At 48.4% G+C, this 10,864-nt stretch overlaps 1 protein-coding gene across 1 annotated transcript in view; it reads right to left on the reverse strand.

The window, feature by feature from the left end:
• EVC2 (EvC ciliary complex subunit 2) overlaps positions 1 to 10,864 on the reverse strand; it is a gene marked incomplete at its 5' end in the record, with an annotated part of 97,212 nt that overhangs the window by 81,910 nt on the left and 4,438 nt on the right. The window contains 3 exons of the mRNA XM_007948797.1: positions 1,414 to 1,868; positions 5,465 to 5,624; positions 10,363 to 10,538. Of these exons, the coding sequence (XP_007946988.1) occupies positions 1,414 to 1,868; positions 5,465 to 5,624; positions 10,363 to 10,538 (791 nt within the window). The remainder of the gene's footprint in view (positions 1 to 1,413; positions 1,869 to 5,464; positions 5,625 to 10,362; positions 10,539 to 10,864) is intronic.

Below are 10,864 nucleotides of genomic sequence, written 5' to 3' on the forward strand. Positions count from 1 at the left end.
GTGATACTGCCTCAGAAACCCAAGGAGGGGTTGCTATGAGTCGGGGCCGACTCGACGGCACATAACAACAACAAAAACAACATATGCATGTGAGAGCTGGACAATGAACAAGAAACACTAAAGATGGTGCTTTTGAGTTGCGGTGTTGGTGAAGAATACTGAAAGTACCACGGACTGCCAGAAAGATTAACACACCTGTCCTGGAAGAAGTACAGCCAGAATGCTGCTCAGAAGTGAGAATGGCCAGACTTCTTCTCATCTACTCTGGTCATGTTGGCAGAAGGGATCATTCCTTGGAGAAGGGCATCATGCTTGGTAAAGTGGAAGGCCAGCAAAAAATGGGAAGGCCCTCAACAAGATGGACTGACACAGTGGCTGTCATGATGGGCTCAGGAATAGCAAGTGTTGTGAGGCTGGCACAGGACCGGGCAGTGTTTCGTTCTGTCACTATGAGCCAGAGCCGACTTGACGGCATCTAACAACAACAATGGTACATGAAGAAGTTATGTTCACATTGGACAGTTGTCTATGAAGTGTGTGTGGTGGTTTTGTTTGTGTGTCAACTTGGCTGGGCCTGGTTGAGTGGCTGGGCAGCTGGATGTAGTATTCCCCATGATGAGTCTGGCAATCAACTCCATGGTGGGATCTACTGGGAGGAACTGAGTAGCTGCCCTAGGGATGTGGTCTGCTTCCTGTATATAAAGAGAAGCCTTGGGAAACAGTCCTTATGGCACACTTGGACCCTGCATGTAGCTGAGTTGTTGTTCAGCAGCCTGCCATGCTCTGGCGATCTTGGGACCTTTAATGGACTTGAATTAATGGCCTGCTGTGTGGTTTGTTAGCATTGGGACTGTGCCTTATTACTTGTCAACCTTGGGCTTGGCAGCCTCAGCAGCTGGCAGGTGAGTGAAGAAAAGCCTCCAGGTCCAGTGGACCAGGAGCAAGAGGCAGAGCTGAAGCCCAAGGTTGAGGGGCTTTCACCCAGCCCCTAGAGCCTGGCACTTTGAACTCATACTTAAAGAATAAACTCCTATTCGTTCAAGCCATCCCATTTGTGGTATATTCTTGTCAGAGCAGCACTAAAAGGAAGCAGAACAGTGTGCAACAGCAAGATGAAAAAGTTTGTAATATTGTGAGAATGACCAAAGTGTAACACAAAGACACAAAGGGAGCACATGCTGTTGGAAAAATGGCGCCAACAGACCTGTTCGACACACGTCGCCACAAACCTTCAATTCGTAAAAAACGCAGCATCTGTGAAGCGCAGTAACAGGAAGCACAGTGAAGCAAGGTGTGCGTGTCCAGCCCCCTGAGAAGCTGAAGGGAGTGCGTGGTCCTCTGATCCATCATCAAATAAAGCGAGATGAGCGAACCAATGAGCAGAGGCCATTGATGACGGCACCCGGTACTCACGTGAAGACCGCGCGCTCCCAGAGCCTCAGCTCCGCCCGCTCCTCCGCCGAGGCCTCCAAGGCGTCGTCCCTCAGCCTCTGCCGCACGCTCTGGACACCCGCCTGGCCCCTGGCCCGCTCCTCGCCCTCAAGCTGCTCGGCCCGGGCAGCCATCTCCTTGCTGTGGTCCTCCAGGATCTGCTGCAGGAACAGCCAAGGCACATTGCGTTTGAGCAGCTCCTGGGTCATCGCCGAGTTCTGCAGGCGTCGCAGCTCCTCCGTGGCTTTCTCAGCCAGAGAGAGGGTCAGGGCCCGGAGGTCGTCCAGGGCGGCTTGATCCAGCTGCTCGTGCAGCTCCTCCAGGGCGGCACTGTGGTCCACCATCACGCTCCGCCACTCGCCGAGGTACTGGCTGGCATCCTCCGCAGCTCGGAAGGCCTCGCCGATGGACAGTAGCTCCCTCCGCTGCTCCCTGTGCTGGGGGAAGGCCAGGAAGGGACGTTAAATGAGGGTGGGCTTCGGTGGGGTCAGTCCTTTGGGAAAACACTTCAGAAACCGGTCACAGGTGTCACAGAACATTCATACCCTTTTCCCCAACAAATTCACAGCCAGAAAATTCTTGCTGAGGAAATAACCCAACATATAGCAAAAACCTGACTAGTTCAGTTATTCATTAAACATGTATGGATTGAGCAGGTAAAGCCCCGTGAGTTCAAATCCTGGCTCCTCCACTTGCAACCTTGGTGACCCAAAGCAAGTTCCTTACCCTCTCTGTGCTTCCATTTCCTAATCTGTGAAGCTGGGATAACAATAGGGCCCACCTCACAGAGCAGCTGTTAGGATCATGAGTTGCTTCATACATATCAAAAGGCCCCTGGAGGGCACAAATGGTTTGTGCTTGGCTGGTAACTAAAAGGTTGGTAGTTCAAACCCACTCTAGGACGCTGTGGAAAAAAAGGCCTTGGCAGTCTTCTTCCATAAAGATTATAGCCAAGGAAACCCTTTGGAGCAGTTCCACTCTCTATCACGGGATCACCATGAATAGGAATCCACTCAACAGCACAAAACAACTACAACATTTACAACTCTTGGAAAAATGCCTGGTGCATAGTATGCCGAGACTTGGCTCACTTACTTTGGATTCGACGTCAGGAAAGAACAGTCACTAGAAAAGGACATCCTGTCTGGCAGAGGGTCAGCAGGAAGGAAAGAAAGCCTGCATGAGATGGACTGACCCAGGGCCGCAAGCGTGGCATCAAGTACACCAATGAGAACGGTGCAGGTGCAGGACTGAGTAACGTTCCGCTTTGTTACACACGAGGTGTCGTGAGCCGGAGCTGACTCAACAGCCACTAACAACATCACTATTACCGTGTGTCTGGCACATGGTGATGGCAAAATGTGACATTATAGAGCGGGAAAAAACAACTTGAGATCCACGAGAGACAACTTAAATGAGGAGGTCAGGGACGGTCTTCTGAAGAAGAAGGTCCAGCAGTGCCTGATGGGTGAGGTCGTATTTTGACTAAGTCAAGATGTGGAAAAAATATTCCTTGGAGAAAGAACAGCAGCTGGGAAGGCCCTCACAACTCACTGCCATTGAGTTGATTCTGACTCTTCGAGGCCCCCATGGGATTCCAAGGCTGGAAATATTCACAGAAGCAGACTGCCCCATCTTTCTTCCATGGAACAGCTGATGGGGTTCGAAACACTGACCTTTTGGTTAGCAGCCAAATGCCTTAACCACTCCACCACCAGAGCGGTGAGAAAAATGCTGATATGCACAAAGATGTCCATTGCAATGTTATTTATAAGAGTGGTTCTATTTTGTGAGAATACAGGTTCCTGGTGACTGTTGTTGCTGTTGTTATGTGCCATCAAGTCGGTCCTGACTCATAGCGACCCCTCCCTGGGTTTCTGATGTGGTATCACTACGGAAGTAGATCGCCCAACCTTCCTTCCAAGGAGTGGTTGGGGGGTTTGAACCTCCAGCCTTCTGGTTAGCAGTCAAGTGCCTTAGGCACTATGCTACCAGAGCTCCCTGGTGACTTGTTGTTGTTGTTATGTGCCGTTGAGTTGGCCCCGACTCATAGCGACCCCTCCTTGGGTTTCCGAGGCAGTATCGCTACGGAAGTAGGATTGCCCAACCTTCCTTCCGAGGAGTGGCTGGTGGGTTTGAACCGCCAGCCTTCTGGTTAGCAGTCAAGTGCTTTAGCCACTATGCTACCAGAGCTCCTCCCTGGTGACTAGGGAGTATCAATTCCTTCCTCCATTCATTCTACAAATGTACACTGAGCACCTGTCAGGTCGTGTTCTAAGCACTAGTTTTCTAAGTCTTCTAAGTCCTTACCTTTGTTGAGCTCCATACTAACGCTGTGACACTCAAAATATTTATCAAGAGTACTTAAAATCAGGAAAAAAAAAAAAAAAAAACTCACTGCTGTTGAGTCGAATGTTGACTCATAACGACCCCTCCTTGGGTTTCCAAGGCAGTATCTCTATGGATGTAGATTGCCCAATCTTCCTTCTGAGGAGTGGCTGGTGGGTTTGAACTGCCAGCCTTCTGGTTAGAGTTGCATGAGCCTGGGGTAGAAGACCCATGGAAGGCTCTAGCACTTAGTCAGGTAGGAGATGATGAGGATCTAAACTGAGACAATGTCTTGAACCTAGGGAGGGTCTTACATAGTGTTGCTACAACAGAAGGTACACACAAGTAGGTGGTTTTAACAAACAGAAACCTGTCTTCTCCAAATTTAGGAGGCTAGAAGTACAAATCCAGGGCACTGCCTCTGGGGGAAGGCGCTCTCTCTGCCAGTTCTAGACGAAGATCCTTGTTTCAGTCTCTGTAGCCCTGCATTCTTCGGTTCCTTGGTGACCTCCACATGACATCTGTCTTCCACCCATTTGTACTTGCTGTCTCTGCGTCTCATCTGCTCTTTTTATATCTCAAAATTCATTAGGTTCAAGATACTCCCTAGACTGATATGGCCTCATTAACACAACAAAGAAAACCCTATTCCCAAATGGGGTCACATCCATGGGTGTAGGGGTTAGGATCCCAGCACAGATCTTGGGGGACACAATTCAGTCTGTAACAGTAAGGACAGACTCAGAGGATAGATGAACTAAATAGGATGACACCTAGGTTGTTGTTTGATGCCACCTGAGAGAGAGAGGGATGGGTACAGAATAACTTTTTCACTTGATTGATAGAAGCTCTGATTTTTATTGAGAAGTTTTGGGACCAAGGATTCTCATCTTGACCATTGATTGAATTTGACCATCATTGAACCAAGGATAAAGAGACCAAAAATGGGGCCCAGGACCACATATTATCTGTGATGATCTGGACTGATCAAAGTATCTAGAAGAATGGATGGACTGCAGATCTTACAAGAGACTGGTGGCAACCTGCCATGCATAATACTTCTTGCAGGTACTATTGATAGGAGCTCTGGTGGCATAGTGCCTAAGGCATTTGACTGCTAACTATCTAAGGGTAGGAAGCAAGGCCTAGTGACCTACTCCCAAAAATTAGCTAATGAAATCCATATGGATCACAAAAGAATATTGTCTGATATTGTCCTGGAAGATAAGCCCTCTAGGTTGGAAGGCATTACACAACTATGGACTCAAACACCTCAAGGATCATGAAGATGGCGCAGGGCCAGGCAATGTTTTCTTCTGTTATTACATAAGGTCACTATGAGTCTAAGCCAACTCTACACCAACAACGGCAACAAGTAGACAGTCAAGAAATGTTAGCACCTATCACCACCATGACCATCATTGTTGACTTCAGCCAGTACTCCTATCCCTATGCCCATGTAGACATCCCTAATCTACTACAATACTCTACTTGGTTGAGGCCGGATAGGTCCTTTAGATTTCTTCTTGACACAGCATTGCAAAATGTCACTGCCAATCAATCACAGATGACCATCATGCTGCCTCCTGAGCCACCCTTCTCATCCCAGCTCCCTGATGGCTTGAGTATCTAGTGTGGCATCTGGTGCTTGGTGGGCATTCAGACACGGTTATGGCAAGAACAAAGAACAAAACGCCTTATGTACCTTTTGCAGCATTTCTCGTCTTCTCTTAGTTATCAGTTTTTGGTGGAGCTTCTTCTTTTCATGCTTTAAGTCATTGTCCAGCTTCTGTTTTATAGAAAAGACTTCCGTCTGAGCCCGCTCCAACAGCATTTCCATCTGATCGTCATCCAGGTACCCGGCTCTAGAAGGAAAGGACGTAGGGTTAATGGGCTCTCCAAACTCACTGGAGCTTGGCTGAATGCTCATCTCCATATTAGTGTCTGTTTTACTCAGAAAAATCTGTCCTCTCAAGAAGACATAGGAGAGTGAGTGGCTAAAACACTACTGAAATACAAGCAGAGTAACATAGGTGTCTCCAGAGACACTGGAGAAAGCTCAACATCAGAAGAGAAGAAATCAGTTGGGGAGAAAAGAGGGCAAGAATTTTGGGAGAAAGTAACTTACGGATTGTCCCTCCCAAAAAGACATGTTGAATTCCTGGGTCCCATAATGGATGTGATCCTGTCTGGAAATAGGATTTTCTTTCATAGTGTCAATTAGGTCACACCAGAGTAAGGAAGATCCTAAACCTAATCATGTCTGAGTTATAAAAAGAACAGAACAGACACAGAGATGCACAAGGGGATGATAGTTGTCACGTGAAGACATGTCTACAAGCCAAGGAACTCAAGGATTGGCCGGACACACCAGAGTCTAGCAGAGATACCAATAGAGAAACAAGCACAGCTGAGACCCTGATTTGGACACTTAGCCCCCAGAACTGCGAGAAAATAAACGCCTGTTCTTTGAGCCCCCCACTTGTGGGATTTCTGTTCCAGCAGCTCTAGGAAACTAAGACAATAACCCTCAAGGGGTCACTATGGTACAGACAATTTCCCAAGAGATGTTGGATAAAGAATTCCTGGTGGCAAGAATGGCCAAAGAGGTAAATGTAAGGAATAGCCAGTTACAACCACTATTCCTGGTGGAATAGAGCTCTGAGGGCACCGTGGTTAAGGCATTCAGCTGCTAACCAAAAGGTTGGAACCTCAAACCCACCAGCCACTCCACAAGAGAAAGATGAAGAAGTCTACTTCTATAAAGATTTACAGCCTTAGAAATGCTATGAGCTTCCTGGCCACAGCCAGCTACCCAGAGGGAGTGAGTAGTTGGACCTGCGGGCTTCGGACCACGGTGGCAGGGGACATCAAGCTCAATTGGTATAATATACTACACAGAAACATTGTTCCACATCCTATTTTGGCGAATAGCAATGGGGATCTTAAAAGCTTACAAGCAGCCATCTACATGCAATGATAGGTCTCTCCTCATCCAGAGCAAAGAAGAATGGAGAAAACCAAAGATTCATGGAAACAATTAGTCCAAGTGACTGGTACACCATGTGATCCTCGTCTATATGACTATGAGACCAGAAGATCTAGATGGTGCCCAGCTACTACTGTTAACCACTCGGAGGGGGATCTCTGTAGGAGATGCTGGGTAGAGAGGGATAACTGTAGAACAAAACTCAAAATCATTTAAAAAAAAAAAAAGGACCAGGTTTGCTGGTCTGATAGAGCCTGATGGAACCACTGAAACTATGGTCCCTAGTTGCCCTTCAGGTCTGGAATTGAACCCTGGCTTCCAGCCAAACAAAAGACAGGCACATGAGGTGAACATTTACATTAGGTCAATACACTCCTTGGAGAGATCAATCATGGGAGAATAGAAGGGCTGTGTATGCACAGGGAGACAGCTCAAGGGGCAGGAGTGCATGGAGGGAAGGACACAGGGAAGAGGTAACTATGGGGAGGAAGTGGGAGGGGAGCTGTTGCATTGTGGGAGATTGCAGTCAATGTCATGAGACAAAGTGTATGTGAGTTGCTGTACAGAAAGTGAATTTGCTCTGTAAACTTTCACCCAAATCACAATAAAATTTTTTTTAAAAAAGAAAGAAACCCTATGAGGCCATTCTACTCTGTCCTATATTGTCACTATAAGTCAGAATCAACTTGATAGCCAGGGGTTTGGTTTTTTATTCCTAATCTGTTCTGGAAGAAGTACAGACAGAATGCCCCTTAGAAGCAAGAATGGCCAGGCTTCGTATCAGGTACTTTGGTCATTGTGGGGCAGTGAATGACTTGGTATGGCTTTTCTAGCCAGTCTTTGTGACTCCCAGCAGATTACCGGGCAGGACCACACAAATAAGTTGTATGGAAATCTAAAGTGAGGACTGATTAGTTTTGCTGTGCTGCTGGGCTTAAAATAAACCCTCCTAGAGGCAAAAGCTAACCAAAAGGCTGGTGGTTCAAACCCACCAGCCACTCCTTGGAAGGAAGGTTGGGCAATCTACTTCAGTAGTGATACCACCTCAGAAACCCAAGGAGGGGTCGCTATGAGTCAGGTCCAACGCGACAGCACATAACAACAACAATAACAGAGGCAGAAGAGGCGATCTTACTGCCATCAAGAGGGAACAGCTGAAGGTGGACTGGGAATGGAGTGTGTCCTTGAACCCAAGATCTCCTTGGACCCAAGGTTCCTGCGGTGGACCTCCTTCACAGAAAGATGGCAGAGACACCCAGTTGAGAGACGCCCAGCTGAGATGCTAACAGTGGCACAAGACACAGTGGCAGGGTTTCTTGCCCATGGAGTGAGAACGCTGAGTGCCTTTGGCCAGAAGGCTTGCTGGCGGAGTGACGTGCACCTAGGTGTACCTATTGGCAGAGCTTACAGAGCTTTGTAACACTTGCCAGAGGAGGGCAGAGGCCAGGTCAACAGACCGAGGGCCAGAGAGGCATGTCTGAGGGCATAGCTGAGGGGAGGCTGCCCTGACTGAAGAACTGTATCCTGAGTGCACTCCTAAAACTGGCTTCTAGCCTGTTACTTCTCTAATGAACCCCATAATCATAAATATTGTCTGTGAGTTCGGTGTAGCCACTGCAATGAATTATCAAACCCAGCCCAGAAGTAGTGAGTGCTGTGGGAGGGATGGTTGGTGTCAGAATTGGTAAAAGGCTGGAGGGTGGTGGCGTGTCTGGCCTCATAGGAATCAGTCTTGGGCTGTTGATGTGACTCTGTTTCCTCCTCGTGAGGTTGGAGGAGGTCAGAAGATGCTGCCCCCATGCCCTTTGTGCAGTTATGTCATTAGCAGGGCCCAGCTCCTGGAGAAGGCCATCCTGCTTGGTAAAATTTCAGTGGAAAAAAGACCCTCAATGGGATGGACTGACACAGTGGCTGCAACGATGAGCTCAAGTGCAGCAAGGACTGTGAGGGCGGCGCAGGGCCGGGCGGTGCTCCGTTCTGCTGTACGTGGGGCACTGTGAGCCGGAGCCAACTCAACGGCACCTAACAACAACAGAATCCCTAACCTAGCTCCATCCCTGGGTGGGCACATGGTGGACTCTCAATGGCTGTCGGCTTCTTGACGGACTAAATCGTGAATGAATGAATGGCAAACACCCACATTAGAGATCTAAGTCTGTGCCGGCCATTTAAAATAAAACTTTAAGATAAAAGGGGAAGCACTTTTCTCTGGTGACTGCCTACAACCAGCCAGCTATCGGCTACTTTAGCTCAAACAAGGAGGTGATTCACTTGAGTGCCAATTAATCAGGAATGTCAAGTAAATTGTAGTGATAAATTCATTAGCATCTCTGGATGGGGAGTGTGTGCATAATTTTCACCTTACAGAATCCAAATTCAACCGAGCACAGGAGCTGCAAAGGCCTGATAAAATTACCTACATAGCAGAACCGACAAGTTACCATGGAGCGCCGTAAGAAAGCCAACCTTACAGCCATGGCTCCGTGACTTCTGGCACCTCCTGTCACCTACAAAGAGGACATTTCACTGTGGACCATCGAGCTGCTTCAGAGTAGCCATGGAGCCGCCGTTGGTCACTTCTCAAGGAACGTTGTTGGGGATTTGTATCAAAGCAATCCAGGGTGGGACACATTATAGATTGAATACCGCTGAGCTTCTGGTTAGCAGCCAAATGGCTTATCCACTACACTGCCAGAGCTCCTTATAGATTGAATGGTGCCCCTAAAACAGATGTCTTGAAGTCCTGGCCCCCAGTACCTGTGAATGTGGCCCTGTTTGGGAGTAGGGTCTTTGAAGACACTACCAGTTCACATGAGGTCATACTGGAGTATGGAGTACCAAGGAGTGTGGGGTGGAGGAGTCCTAATCCACTATGGTGGTGTCCTTATAAAAGAGGAGCGATATAGAGAGACAGACGGAGGGAAGATGGCCATGTCACAATGGAGGCAGAGATTGCAGTGATGCACCCACAAGCCAAGGCACGCCAAGGATGGCTGGCCAGACCAGAAACTGGGAGAAATGCTTGGAAGGGATTCTTCCTTGGAGACTCAGAAGGAATTACAACAGCTGTCACCCTGAGCTGGGGATCCCTGTCTCCAGAACTGTGAGAGGACACGTTTCTGTTCTCTGAGCCACCAGAGAGATGTGTGGGAACTTTGTTACAGCAGCCCCAGGAAACTAATACAGGATACATAGCTACGTCAATCTGTGCTCAATGACAGCAGAAGGGTTGGAGGTTTGAACCCACACAGAGGTGCCTTGAAGACACCAGACAATGTCCTTCTGAAAGGTCACAGCCCCGAAACCCTATGGAGCAGTTCTACTCGGCACATGTGGGGTCACCAGGAGTCGGGATTGGCTCAAGGGCAGCTGACAGCAGCAACATCAAGATTGGCCGAAGCTGATACACATTGAAACCAAATGATGAACCGTGGGGGCTCAATACTGTTCTCTCGACTACGCGGAGGTTTCCAGAGTTCTGCAGTGCAGAGGCCTTTTATGACTGGAGACGGCTTTAGCAACAAGGCTGGAGCAGGGAGAGCAGATGAGGCGTCAGCAAGAGGAGACGCCAGTGGAAAGCACTCACGGCCACAGTGGTTCATCGGGGCCCTTACCTCTCGTGTTTCTGGATGAGGCGGGTCAGCTGAGCAGCAGCGGTGCTCAGAAGGCCTTGGGCACGGACATCTGACAACTGCATGGTCTGGACCAGTTGCTCCCTGCGGCTGAACCTCTTACTTAGATGGTATCTCTTAGTAGCCTGGAAAAAGTCCATTAACTCCTCCACATCGCCCTGTTTTGATAAAAAATTTTAAAAAATCAAGAAATCATGCCTAATGCAAACTCAAGAAAATTCTGTCCAGACTTTTTATTTTCCATCCTTTGAGAAGAAAATACATTGAGAAAGAAGTGTGGGTATTAAGATCTTAAGCCTCTGAGCCCTTAGCAATGGCTTATAAGAAAACAGCATCCTAACAAGAGAGGACCCCAAAACCCAAGCCTGACTCTGACCCCTGGCGACTCCAGGGGCATCAGAGCAGCACTGTGCTCCACAGGACTTTCAGGGGCCAATGTGTCAGAGCAGGTCACCAGGCCTTTCTTCCGAGGTGCCTCTGGGTC

This window comes from Orycteropus afer, unplaced genomic scaffold (genome assembly GCF_000298275.1).
Source record: "Orycteropus afer afer isolate SDZICR_OR568_19922 unplaced genomic scaffold, OryAfe1.0 scaffold00224, whole genome shotgun sequence".
Classification (NCBI taxonomy): Eukaryota; Metazoa; Chordata; class Mammalia; order Tubulidentata; family Orycteropodidae; genus Orycteropus; species Orycteropus afer.